Source organism: Pseudopodoces humilis, chromosome 4, assembly GCF_049639895.1.
Source record: "Pseudopodoces humilis isolate 2021_Gansu_Grassland_sample_001 chromosome 4, ASM4963989v1, whole genome shotgun sequence".
Lineage (NCBI taxonomy): Eukaryota > Metazoa > Chordata > Aves > Passeriformes > Paridae > Pseudopodoces > Pseudopodoces humilis.
In genome coordinates this window covers 66,409,756-66,424,360 of record NC_142203.1, presented here as the reverse complement: position 1 = coordinate 66,424,360, position 14,605 = coordinate 66,409,756, and the positions used below count along the sequence as shown (strand labels likewise).

Below are 14,605 nucleotides of genomic sequence, written 5' to 3'. Positions count from 1 at the left end.
AGGAAGAGCACTGCCAGAAGGTCAAGGGAGGTGATCCTGCCCTGTTACTCAGCTCTAGTGAGGTCTCACCTGGAGGCTCTGCTCAGTTCTGGTCTCTGGAGCACAACAGAGACCTGGAGCTCCTGGAGTGGGTCCAGCAGGGAACTGCAAAGGTGGTGAAGCACTGGAACATCTCTTGTGAGGAAAGGCTGAGAGAATCAAACCTGTTCAGCCTCGAGAAGGGACAGCTGAGAGGGGACCTCATCAGTGTCTGTCAGTGCCTGCAGGGAGGGGTCAGAGGAGGGACCAGGCTCTGCTCAGTGGTGCGAGGCAGCAGGACATGAGACAGCAGGCAGAAACTGATGTACAGGGAATTCCACCTGAACATGAGAAAAAACTTCTTTACTGTGTGTGTGGAAGAGATTTCTCTCTGCCTCCTTCACTGAAGATATTCAAGAATATCTTGACTGTACGCAAGTTTGGATGCAATCCTCTGTTGTGTGCTCTGGGATGATGCTGCTTGAATGGGGATTTTGGACCAGATGACCCACTGTGGTGCCTTCCAACCTGACCCAGTATGGCATTCTGTGAATTGTGTTATGTTAAATATGTAAATCTGGGTGGATGAGGAGAAAGTGACAGATATGCTGAGAGGGATAACTGATGACCCATTTATTCCCTTTTTTTGCCTTTGTTTTTTCAGCAAAGAGGTGTAGCACAACCTCCTACAAGGATGGGAGAAGTGTATTTCCTTCTTCCATTACCTGCTCTCAGACAAGCCCCAGGCAGCCATGCACTCAGTCCCCCACCAGTGCGACTGGGAGAAGAAGGGAAGGGTAAAAGCTGGAAAACCCTTGGGCTGAGATAGAGAGTTTGATAGGAAAAGCAAAAGCCACACATGTAAGCAAAGCAAAAGGAATTAATTCACCATGTCTCATGGTCAGGCAGGAGTTCAGCAAGCTCCATGGTGACTTGGGAAGACAAACACCATCACTCCAAATGTCTTTACTCAGTACTTCACACTGAGCAAGGTGTCACACGATCTGGAATATCCCTTTGGTCAGTTGGGGTCACATATCCCAGCTGTGTCTCCTCCCATGCACTCAGAAAAGGCCCTGGCTCTGACTAAGCTCTGCTCAGCAACAACAAAATCATCTTTTTTATCTGTGTTCAGCACAAACCCAAATCCTCATACCAGCTACTGTGGAGAAAATTAGCTCTGCCCCAACCAAAACCAGCACATCCTTGTAATACTGAAGAATCAAGGGTCAAAGTGGCATTTCCTGGAATGGAAACTGGAACACAGTTTAACTAGGCACAGTTGCCAGTGAGAGGTATTTCACAGTGCCTTTGATGACCCTGCCTGCTCCTAAGGTAGAAGGTTGGCCACAGGTAGCCTGGGGGGGAGCCCCAGTTTTGCAGAACTGCCCAGTGTTGGTGCAAAGAGTCAGAGATTTGTACCCTCTAGTAACTAGGGCAGTGCTTACACACCTTAGGCCTCCCCCAGTCCCCAGCCTTTCTTGATCAAACTTTACCTTTGCTAAATAAATCCCTGAATTTCAATGATAAATATAATTTAAATCAACATAAAGTGCCATAAAGAAACATAAAAGTTGTGACCTGGAATGTGAGCCATTTGTGTTACCTGGTCCAATTGATCAGTGCACTGAAATTGGTTAAATATCTACATGGAGTTTTCCTTGTCCTACAGAGTGTCTTGGATGCCTGGATTTTCCTTTTTCTTTCTCTACATTATATAGTAGAAGTGTTTCATATCATGAAGAAATACCGAATTTGTGAATTTTATTCACGAACCTTTATTGAACTGAAATGCGAACACCATTGCAAAGAGATTTTACAATGACAAAAGATAATTCATCAGAAAGCTACAGACATCATAACAATATTGATCTTGCAAGTGAAAACACTAACAGATTCTATTAAAGCCAGCATTTTCAATATTAAGAACTTAAAAAATGTATTTGAAAGCATTTTCCTTTAGATACATTTAGAAACAATGAAGAATTCCTGAGCAACTACTTTTATACCAGTATTCTCCAACCAAAGTACATACTACATATGAAATCTAATTCTTACAATTTCTTGTATTTTAGAAATTTGCAGAATAATTTGGAGCTGGTTCACAGAATAACTGTGCTTAAAGTAATTCTGTTGCTACCATAATGATGTTGTGATAACCTCTCATGTTCCACATTGCATACAAATTCTGCAACTGTACTGGAAAAAATGCCTAGATTGTATTGCAAATCTACCAATGAAATGCTTTATGCAAACGGAAAAATTTTGCTCTAAATATTGGGTTATCTCTTTCCCTGCTGTAAATATACTGTTTATTCTGGATGTTATTCAGAAGGTGTCAATTTTGTTTCTTTGAGAGACTGCTGGCACAATTAAAGGCAAAGGAGTTCCAGAGACTTTTACCCTCAACAGTATATCAGAATTTTGAACAAATACAATTAGTTAATGACTGCTAACATGTTTTTTTCTGGGCTGTACTTTTTTGTAGCAGTGCCTTCAGTATTGCTATATCTTACACAATGACTAAAACATACACAAAACACAACAAAAATATTTTAGAAGCCAAGATAATGCTGAATATCTCTGAGCAATATAACACATATATAAGAACTGATGTTATATCTGATAAACCATATTTATAGTCAGGATAAAAAAATTTACTTTCCGAAATGAAAAATAAACAACACTAAAGTAGCCCAGGAGCTCTTTCTGAGTACAGTTAAGCAGTAGTTTCATCTCCCTTTTGGAATGAAAGACAAAGGGATGAGAATTAAGAGTAGTCTACAGCATTATGAATATTAAAAAATATGATACGACGTCATTGTAGTTCTGCCTGTTGAAAAATCTGCCTTTTTCTAAACATGTATAATTTTCCATTTTACTGAAGGGATTTTTTTCTACAAGTGACTTGTACAGTGATTTCCAGCATCCTCTAAAAATTCTACTCAGTGCTAAAAGTCTCTAAAACTAACCATTGCAGGAACTGAAATTAAATCTTTCAATGTTTATTGATGTCAAAATGAGGTGAAGGTACTCAGAAGCTCACAAAAATAGATCCAAAAGCAGCATTGTTAAAAAAATAGTTAAATAATATAAAGATCCAAGACAAGCAGCATCACCGAGTAGAAAAGCACAATAAACCTTCCGAAAAGAGAAATATATAAAAAAGTCTTTTTTATATCTAACTGCTCTATGCACCAATATCTTGAGTATAAGATCAGCTTTTAGCATATCAGCACTCTGAGAGGACACACAACTAATTCAGGTATTTTTCTTAACTACTTCCAAGAGATACAATAGTGCCTTTTAAAAATGTAACATATTTGAAGAGATGTATCTTAAACCCCACTTGGTAATTTTCAGAATTTATTACCAAGGTAGCGACTTCCCAGCTATGGAAAGTATTAACAGATACATTGTCACAGGTACAAAGTGAAACAATGCCCAGAAGTGCCAAGAGACTGCTTAGTAATATCCCCAAAGTATTTTTTCTCTTGGAGCTTCTAGGTCATTGTCTTATATATACTAAATAAAAACAAAACGATGCTTAAGAATGGTAGACATATGTGTGGGACAATGTAAATGGACAAATAAATCTCCCCTGTATATCTGTGTGAAAAACGGAAGGTTGTTTATAAAAGCAGTGCGGTACACTTTATTTCTCTTGATTTTTTCCCTTAGGAATGTAGGAAACACAGTGTCAGATCAGATGCTGAGACTGACTCTTCGAGTTTTGTTTTTGCCTGGGACCAATGTCAGATATGGGGAAGAAAAATCCCATAACTGGTAGAAAACAAATGACCACTTCTCATGTATAGGGCTTTTCCTGCTCATATGTAACAGCTGATCCATAGTAGCTGATTTCAGCATTTTGCCAACTCTTCAGCACTGCATAAGGCTTTACTGATTTTGTGGACTATATCAGGTAGCTGCCCACATTCCCACTTTAGATATAAAAGTATTTCCTTCTCTTCCTTTATTTCCCCTCACTAACTCATTTATCACTCCTCTCAGTTCTGCTAGTTCTTATTTTTTACTGTCTATTCTCACATTTGATTCTTTCCCTTCCATTTTCTCTTCTTCCCCCGTTCTTCTCAGCTGTAGTCAAAAGGCATTTTTTCCCTCATCATCTACCATGTACTTCCCACAGTGACTGTACTCCTTTTCCTCTCTGTCACATGCAGCAACCTTTTCGCTCTTCCTGTCACTTAGTGGAGGACTTGGCAGGACTGGGTTAACATTTGGACTTTATGACCTTATAGGTGTTTTCCAACCTAAACTGTTCTATGCTTCTATCATATTTAAGTTCTTTATATCCCCATGTATTATGTGTTTAGGCATCCATTTATCTTTATTTTTCTGCTTGACATACACAAAAAAACCCCGAAGAAAATCCCTGATTTGTTTCAAAATGGTTTTCAAGGCTGGGCCACAAAGTTATTCAAATTGTTATAATTCAGTCTGTCTTTCCACACCCACAGGAGCTGGAGCCTGATTTTCGTGTGACAGTTTGATCTAGTTGAGAGCAGGGCTTTCCATTTTTACTCAGAGACAGACTTGAAAGGCTTGCTTCCTAGGAACTCAGTTGAAAACAGATAATTCTAAATAACAAATACTGATAAACACTAAGTTCCGTAGGGGAGATCCAGAATGAGAGCACCTTTGGAAAATTGGCTCAATCAGTCCTAGTGACCTGGGAATACAAATAGTGTCATAAAACTTTTCAGGCCAGGAAAGGGACTGATGCTTGACTGCCAATCTGGGCAGCAAGGATATTCTTACAAAATGGAATTTTCTTCAGCTTTCTTTTTTCCATTTAATTAAATCAATCAATTAATTAATTAATTAAATTAATTAAAACATTTAATTTTGCTACACATCTCAAATATTCCATCCTCATACTGCCACTACAACAGAAGTGATGATTCCATGACAAGCTGTTTCTTAACAAAATAATTTGAACTTACAAATGAGATTTTCAAATTCTTGACAGAATGAGTCACAAATTTACACACACAAAAAAAGCAAAATGCTTTTTCCTGCTTGCCTTTTAAAGGGAGAAAAAAATAAAATCTGAGGTAGCAATTATTTGAGAATGTGATGCCTGATCTCATGACACTTTTTTTACTTCATTTGTCTTTATGGCTTTGCAGAAGATGTCTGATGTCTATCAACAGGCTTATGTGACTTCAGTTTCCTTGCACAACGCCTTCAGATCATTTAGTTACCATGAAATTACGATATACACTTACAGGCTTCATGATGTAAACCCCACATATACAATGCTTCAGAGAGCACAAAAAGTTCTGCTTATTCATTTTAAACACCTGCTGCTACTACACTTGGGATACTTGAATGACATTTAAAGCAGCTGTCTATTTTTCAGCCATTTAAACATAGACACACAGATAGATATACTACAGAATTCACTGGTTTGACATAAATCATCATTACATATTTGTTTTACAGTTTGCTCCATAAACACACATATCCTCTTACTAATATTATATCAGGTTAATTCACTGCATTTTTATTAAATAATCTTTGTAGTTACATAGTATCATCAAGACCAAACTTAAAGTCTTAATCATATGTGATACTGAGCTTTGTGAGCATGTGTCAATTCATTAGTTTGTATTTCTTCTAAAGTCTGAAATATTACACAGAAATACTAAAAGTGTACATCAAATATATCTCTGCTGAAAACAAATCTAGTAAAAAAAATATAATAATGAACCATATTTGCCAATACTGAAGAAAGCATGTTAAAATTAGTCTGAGTCAGAAGTAAAGGTAATTAAATAAAATGTATATGTTCAATTTCAGGAGTTTTGTAAAACTATTTCTGTAGAAGAGTCTTTATGCTACTTTTTAGGCCTTTTATGCTATCACAAAGTAGATCACACTCTAAATTACATGTAGATAACTTTGATGTTGAAAACATCATTCAAAGTCTTGAAACTATTATTCCAAGTGAGAAATTTGACTAATGGTGCAAGAGCTAGAGGGCTGATCCCTGTTCCTGGGGTAAATTCTGTTCCTCCCTCTGGATATCAAAGGATGTGTCAAGAGCCTGTTTTTCCCCACTGTTGTGTCATAATTTTTTACACTGATTGGCTCTATTGAAGTGCTGCAAAAACTCAAGTACTTGCTAATGAAAAGCATAAAGACCTGCAAGCAAAAATACTGTTGCAAACAGAAAAAATTAAGTATTTAAACATTCAAATGGCCAAACACTTAGCTGAAGGTTACTTTGATTTTACAGAACACTTGTTTTTTATTTTTTTAATGTACTTTCAGATGTTTAAGGTCACTTTCAGAAGCTCTGCTACTGGGAGCAACAGGGTGTTTTGAAAAATATAAGCAAATCCAAGGGAAAATTAATCTATCTTCACATTAGTTCAGTTTCAAGAATTAAATATATTTATGACAATACATTCAAATTACATTTAACTAGCAAATCCCCCAAAACTTCAAAGCAGCAAAAAAATGCCCCTTTTCCACTGTGGGTGACTTTCCCTTTCCATGGAGAGCCATGATGATTTGGCATATTGAAACATTCATCAGCAAAGGTGGGAGATGCTCAACACCACACAAAATAATTTAGGCTACAACTATTTTACAGTTTCAGTATTCATTTATGACAAAGCAGAGAAACTCCTTGACTCTCTTTCTATGTGGATTATTGGAGGCACACATGCTACAGTTAGGCAGGATGAATCATACACTTAAAATCTGCTAACTGTTGTGTCTGTGTGCTTCAGGCAAAAAGTAACTTCAGGTAAAAAGATGCAGTGGGAACAGCCTGTTACTGTCGTACATCTGGGTAGTCACCTGTGCTCTAACCTAAGAAATCTACTCTATAAGGAACATCTTCAGGCTCTAGGCTTGATAAGGTACTATAGCTTCTGTGCATCACCAGATACATCCCAGAAGGCCTGTAGCAGCGTATCTTTTTGCACATCATCTGGTGTATGAAACTACACAGATAGAGCTATCTGTGTAAAGAAAGAAGAGTGTGTCTGATGGTGTTAGCTTTGTCAGATTCAGTCAGAAAACTGAAGGGTAAATAAAACACTGTCAGACACAGTGTGCTATCAGCTTACACACTTCTACATGCATAAGTTTCCTCATAACTCAAGAGTTTATTTGCAGTATTAGCATCTTTAGAAATTTGTAAGGTATACTACATACAGAGTATCTATGGTAAAATTATTCTGTTAACCATAACTGAACACAGTTTTATGTCTGGCTGATATCTGGAGTAGCCCCTTTGTTTTGTCATGTGTTAAGTAACTGGCCGAATTAGGAATCTAGGATACCTTCCCACACCTTCAGCAGAGCATCCAGACTGCTCAGATCAGCCCCTGAAAGTGGGCAATTGCCTGTATAGAGGACAGGCTCTAAATCTGATGCCACCCTAATGTTACAGTCTACATTACCATGTATGTTTATAGACACACAGCTAATTAGCTAAGTTCTGAAGTCCTGTCTGTGCAAAGGCTAGGCAGTTCTACGAATCTGTGCTTGAGCAGTTCCATGGCTTGGAAGGTAAAGGGTAAGAATCTGATTTGCCAAATTAGTTGTGGCTTTCTGGTACCTTCAGAATCTGAAATTCTCTTTTGTCTGGCTCTGCAGCAGGCACCTCGTACCACAGGAAGGCTTGCTCAGTGCATAAAATCATAAAAATATGGGGAAAAGTAAAGCTGCTCAGGAAGGAGAATAACAAAAGGGAGCCCATCTATCACATACACACTCCTTCGCAGGTACAGGATCATTCCCTCACCTTAAATTTCCAGTTTCCCCTGAAGCTAGAGGTGCTGGCTAAATACTTTGCCCACTTTTAATCAGTCATCACGCAGTCATACTTTTCTGGAGTAAATTAAACTTTTGTTTCAAGAAGGAAGGACCACAACAACTTTGCAGCCACTACAGTATCATTTTGATTCTGTCTTCAGTTACATGTGATATAGTGGATCCTTACTGTTCCCACTGCTGTTCTGGGGACACATGATCAGCCCAAGTAAATGGACTTGCCTCCTCATTCCCACTGCTTTTTCAGTGGAGGTCTGAATCAGACCTTGGAGGCTGGGTTTCAAAACTGTTGTTAATAAATTCATTATGAAAAATCCGACTTTCCTTCCAGGCTCAGAGAAAAGTGCAGGAGAACCCCATTTCATTTATAATTGGCATCAGAGTACAAATTCAAAGGGACAGAACCTTAGATCTTGAAACCTAAATTCTATTTTAATTATATAATTACAGGTAATAAAAAAACCTGTGAAACAAATAATTTACAATTCAAATAGTAATATATCTGTAATATATTAGAAATATAGTTTAAAAAGTCTCCATATTCTTAATTACTATAAAGTTTAATTTTATGCTTTGTATAGAAATTATAGCTTTACTTTTTACTGCCTCAGCAGAAGGAAAGAGAAAAGTTCCTAGGTAGCTAAATAGCACTGGGAAATGAAAAAATATTTTATTTTGCTCTTTTTTTGGTAATAGAAAAATAGCCTTTAAAAATAGATTGTTAAACATATGGGCTTATATTAAAGTAAAATTGTATATTATATACAGTAAGGCAGTATATCATATATTATCCTGCTTTCTTTTTCATTTTGGTTTGTCTGGACTAAGATATGAATGGGATGCAGTTTTCTGTCACATTGAAACAAAGCAAAATATATTTAGAAGAATTTGTTATTTTACTGCAATTTGTAGAATATGTTCTCTTTTATATATGATTTGTAATGTACAAGAGCTGCTTTTTCTCAAGGATTGAGAAAAAAGATAAAGAAAACTTAATCTAGTGCTAGAATGCATTCAGAAGAAAACACATTGTAGGTAAGAATACATTGTGCAATGATTTATCTAATGCAGGAACTGCTCAGATCACTATGGTTTGCTGACTAATCCACAACAATTTTCATCTTTGTTGAAACTGTGGTACCTCCTCAGGCTTCATTGACCAACAGAAGTTTTGCAGAACTGAATAATTATTTTACAGTGCATTTTTCATGACAGACAAGATCCATCTCCTCATTTCACCGTGTCAGAAACGTGTGCTAATGATCCAGGACTGACGTCCATGACTATAACCTCAACTCACAGATTATTTTATTACCTGTACAATGTACACAGGCGGTTAGGCTTTTGAAGATTATGCTTTTTAAAAGAGCTGTTTGCTATGTGAGTTTCTTTTGCTGTGTGTAACCACTAAGTATGTGCTATACTAACAGGTTATTTAAAGGAGGGCATAAAGGAAGATGGGTCCATGTAGTCTGATCCACTGGTGTCTCTTGTGGAATCACTTGGAGCTGTCGTGCTGTAGCTCGTATTCTTCTCAGCTTGACTTTGCTGAGGGTTCTGAGATGTTTCTGCTACAGGTTCTTGAGACACAGGTGTGTTTTGGGTGCGCTGATCTGGCAGTAATACTAAAATGTGATGGTCCATAACTGTTGAGACCTTGGTATATTCTTTGCTGGTTCCTGGAACAGTGCATTTTTTGGTCTTTCCACTATTTTCTTTATGTTTCAGGAATAGTGTTGGCTCCTCATCTTGTCTGACTTTATGAACTTCTACATAGTCCATTAGTTTAGGATTCAGGAAAGGCGACTTGTCATTTTGTTGGTTTTGTCTGACCTGCACTGTGGTTTGGTCAGTTTTAGAATATTCCATCTCGTTTATCTTTTCCATGTCATCATACACAGTTTCAGCAATAGGATACAGTGACTGACAATTTTCTTCATTTCCCACCAAAACTGGTGAAGTGTTCACATTTGTGGTGTTCAGTGTTATCCTGAATGCCTCCACAGTGCTGTGGTAGGCAAATATAGCAGCCTGATTACTGGGTAACTGAGCTGCCAGCCACGTGCACGATTTTTTACTCTCACTGTTACAAGGGAGTGTTTTCTGTTCTGAGGCGGTACACTGAGTTTCCCAGCTCCCTTTTCCTCCTTTTTTTTCTTTAGCTCTTACATCTTGTGTTTGAAGAGCAGATGGAAGGCTGCGGGATTCCCTGCACTTCACAGGGAGGAGAGAAGGGCTATCACAGCTCCCTCGGCCTGAGTCACTGTCTGTTTCCTTGAGTATAATTTTTGTATTTTTACAATGAGTGTCATGACTTGGCATGAGCTGCTGATCCTCACTGTCCTCCACCTCCAGATACTCTATCAGTAGTTCCTCACAGTCTGATGTTGGAGGGAAACCATGGCAACCAAGAGCACTCAGTAATTCTTCAGATTTTCCTGTCTGAAGGTATAATGAAAAGGATATAATTTTTCATTGTCAGCCTTTGGGATTACCTGTCTAGAACAATCTACATATTTAATATACAAATACTTTGATAGTTGTATTGCTAGACCTGAACCTGATTGTTGCAGAAACTATTGAATGAAGGGAAGAAAAATTCCTGAGTTTCCTCAGTGGGGAGACAATCCTAAAATTCACGTTTCTAATTTGGGAGGAGCAGGGAGCTTTTGGCAGGTATGGCTCTCCCAAGTTTAACAGGAAGGAAATGGAGGAGAATTGCAGTGCAGACATGTCCTGCCTCTTCAGCATGGCAAAAGATTGTGGAGAGCATCTTCTATAAGAACTAGTAGGAAGGTCACAGAAGCATTTCTTTATGTCCCAGAAAACACAGCAGTCACAAACCCTCTTCTTAAACACCCTTCTGTTCCAAGTGCAAGGCAAAACTCTGACTCACACATATCCTCCACATATTTAACCAGAAAGTGTTGCTCATTTCCAACATTGATTACTTGAAGCAGTTTTACTGTGGTAATTGTCCTTGCCAATACACAAGTTGGAAAAAACATGGGTTTTAGTGAATTTTTTTGTTGTTACCTGTGGTACTCACCTCTAGCAGATGTGTATCTATGCCTTTTATCTTTGGTCCTGGAACTGGTGGCAGGATAAAGGCCATCATTCTAAAAAAAACCCGGAATAAACATACCAGATGTAAATACAGACTCTATCTCACTATTCTCCCGTTTCTCTTAGAATGTGACTAAGATTTGAAACACCTCTCCCATATCTTATACATCCCGGTTGGACCTCTGTCTCTTGTCTGCCTCTCAAGCTAGGTAATTCACAAATCCAGTTATAGCTCATAAAGTAGCCTTAGATGTATTTATAAAAAACACCAGTAGTACAAAAGTTGTTCAACTGGAAAAGTAAAATTACTAATGTCCTTTTAATTGTCCTCTGTTCCTTAACCTCTAGTTCTCTAACACCATTGTAAATTCATCATTGGCCACGAAACAGTGAAGTGAGGTGCAGTTCAGGAGGGCTAGTGGGGCTGTCTGTGCATCTTTAACTGCCACCTGACTACTGATAAACAGGATTTATGGTGAAGGACATGGCTTTTCCAAACACAGTTTCTATCCCTTTCTTCTACTCAGCCAGTATTTTTTGTAAGACTTGTATAAAAGCAATAATCTTTGCAACACTCTTTCAAATTTGATTGAAATTAGCCAGGATTTTAAGAAACCATTTGGGAAATTGATAGAGAGGCTGGAAGAAAGACAATCTCATAATATAACCTTGTTTACTTTAGGAGATTATGACAAAACCCAAAGACATGTCTCCTGCAGGAACAGTGGTACTCTAAGCAATGTTTGATGAATATTACATGACTAACCAAGATTAATCAGATCTAATAGAGACCTTTACCAACTGAGAATTTAGTCTGGATTCCATAAGGAGCAGAAACATTGCTTCTTTCAATTGTAAATTAAGTCAAATACCTATAACTAATAGTTTATAAGATAAAGCAAATGCCATAGGAAATTGAATCAAGTATTAGAAGTCTGTTTTTGAAAAGTTTTCTCTGATCCTGGACTCCATGCAATTGTGAAATTGGTGCCTTACCTGTACCCTTTCATAATCATTATCCAGCTCATGGTTAAACATATAAGAGATGACAGGACACCAACGATGATCCACACAACCATATCTTTTACTCTGAAATCTAAGGAAAACCAGAATTATTTAAGGACATGCACCTAGCATATGTATAGTCAGCATGCCATAAAAACTCACAAATTACTTTTATTTTAAAAATTGGCCTAAACTGCCAAATTTATTATCGAATAGAGGCCTTCAGAAGCATAGACGGATCTCAATAATCCCTGTAATATCAAATAATGAATATAATTTTTACTAATGGTACTGCACAGGAAATAAACTCTCTTGGAAAAATCATACAGAAATGCATGAAGAGGAAAATTTTGTCACAGCCAATTATACAGATTGGGTTCAAATCCAGTCATATCAAAACTATAGCCATTTCATTATTAAATACATATCATACAATTAATTAAATGCTGGGTAAAGTGACCTAGGATTACATATTTTTAAGGATTTTTATTGTAATGTAACACTTTTTATACTGAGGTGATTATTTCATATTAATTCCAGATAAAGAATAATGAAGAGCTGTTACTGTCTGAAGGCAGTCGCTCTCTGTTTCCTGTGTCAAGTTTTAATGCAGTTGCCTGAGTTCTTTTAATTAAAAACTACCATAAAGAGAACAAATTAGTCAGTAGACAGAAAGGAAATTATTTAAATAATCAAAGAAATTGTTCACTTTCTGAGCTCTATCAAAAAGGAAAGAAGGGAAAAGATAAGTGGGTATGGTGCAAGGATGAGAAGGATTTGGTTACCTTAGAAATGATGTCCTTGTCTGTCCCAGGGAAACTAAGGGAACTGAATGAGTGCCACAAACAGCTAACAAAAAAATATAACATGAACTTGCATGTAATAACAATTACTGAAGGGGTGTTTGGCCACTCACCAGTAGGGATCTCAATATACATTTCTGGGCTCCACTCACTCCAAAGTCCATGGTGGTCTGGTTTGCAGTGAATCTGTACAATGTACCTCTTTCCGGGATTTAAACTAAACATTTTATACTGTGTTTGTTGTCCAACAAAAATAGTCTGGAAATAAAATAAAAGTCACAGCTAAGGTTTTGGTAATCAAGATGAGAACATAAAATGAGTCTGGATATCTTTTCCTAATAACTGTTGAGCAGGCATGGAATAATAGTACATTTTTTTTTATTTCAATAGTTTAAATTCTGCTTTCTAGCAGGTGAGAATGAGATCTGGCTCTGGTATACAGTGAAAATTAAACTGCTGCAAAAACACATCATCAATTTATGGCAAATAGAGGAGGAGCTGTGGTAATTGTAGGAACTGTGACAGTGACAGGAAGAGGAGGCGGCAAGAAACAGAGATGGAGAAAGAAAATGCATAGAGGAAGATGGAATGTGAAGTGGTGGAAATGCACAGGGAAGTAAAAAGTAGGTCTGGCCATAGGGCCAGAGGGAAGTGCAGTGGAAGGGGTAAGGCAAGAGGTGGTTTGGAAGTTCTGCAGACAAGAAGGGGATGGAGTCAAATACCAATAGCTGGAATCTTTAATTTGCCACTCAGTTGTTTAAGTTGTAGGTCCTGGCCATATAAAATCATTATTATTATTGTGTTCCCACTGCAATTACCACCTAGTGATTATTTATATAAATTTAAATTATTTTATGTAAAGTCACTGATCTTTCTGTTATCTAAGAAGTGCTTGTGGTTAAGAATAAATTATTACGAAAGACAGCTGACTAAAAGAGAATGAACAATTTAAACTAAAATGCCAGTATGATTAATAAATAATGGCCACAATTAAAACCAAGTACTTTATCACCTGCTATTGTACAGCAGCGTCTGAGATACCAGTGTTCTCAGCAGGAAATCATAGGTTACACAAACACTTTTGAAAAATTATGAACTATTTAGAGTGTCTGCTTCATTACATTCAGGCATGAGACTTGGCTGACAAAATCTAGCTGGTTAGGAAAAAAATGTCTAGCAAAAACTTGTGACATTCTTACCTCCCATTCCTCTCCCTCTTCAGGCTTTAGTCGCAATTCATATTCAAGGGTAAGCCATCCAGATCTGACATCAGCTAGTGGGGGTGGAGACCATGTCAGGACCAGATACGGTTTTCTCTTTATTGACTTTTTTAATTCCAGAGTTATATTCACAGGAGGATCTGGCTGTACTGTTGAAATAAAATAACCGTCAATAAGAGTTTAAGTGACTTTTTTACTTGCATCTTAGGAAGAAATACAAAATTATGTGAGTGAAGAGTTGTCATCTCCATTGTGTCTGGCAATTTAGAACTGCTACTGTATAGAAATCAAGAGTTTTCAGGTAAAGTAAGTATGGATTTCTGAATTTTAAAACTCCTCTGAATAGTAGTATATTGGATTCATATTGAGATTTGCCTTAATCATTTATCATCAAAAATATTTTTTCTTACATTACCATTTATTGTTACTTTCCTCCACAACTATATTTCGAAGTTAACATCTTTAAAGTTATGTTATGGAAGTTGTGTTCTACTATAATCTTATCAAAGCTTGGCATAAATATTTAGGAACACTGAAAACATGGATGCAGCTAACGAAACTTGTCCCCTCCATCTTTTACATTTAAAAAACTCAACCGTATGGTCCCTACACTCATATGTAAGGATACTTAAAAATAAACCAAAAAAACATATTGAAGCTCTGTCTGTATATCAAAAA

The 14,605-nt window shown here is 37.2% G+C and overlaps 1 protein-coding gene across 2 annotated transcripts in view; it reads right to left on the bottom strand.

Moving 5' to 3' along the window:
- Positions 1–8,496: 8,496 nt before the first annotated feature.
- PRLR (prolactin receptor) overlaps positions 8,497–14,605 on the bottom strand; it is a 60,333-nt gene continuing 54,224 nt past the window's right edge. For both annotated transcript variants that reach the window (XM_005527980.3, XM_088054140.1), the window contains exons 9-13: positions 13,907–14,076; positions 12,821–12,965; positions 11,896–11,995; positions 10,883–10,952; positions 8,497–10,275 (exon numbers count right to left, since the gene is read on the bottom strand). In XM_005527980.3, coding sequence (XP_005528037.1) covers positions 9,265–10,275; positions 10,883–10,952; positions 11,896–11,995; positions 12,821–12,965; positions 13,907–14,076 — 1,496 coding nt within the window. In that variant the 3' untranslated portion in view covers positions 8,497–9,264. The remainder of the gene's footprint in view (positions 10,276–10,882; positions 10,953–11,895; positions 11,996–12,820; positions 12,966–13,906; positions 14,077–14,605) is intronic.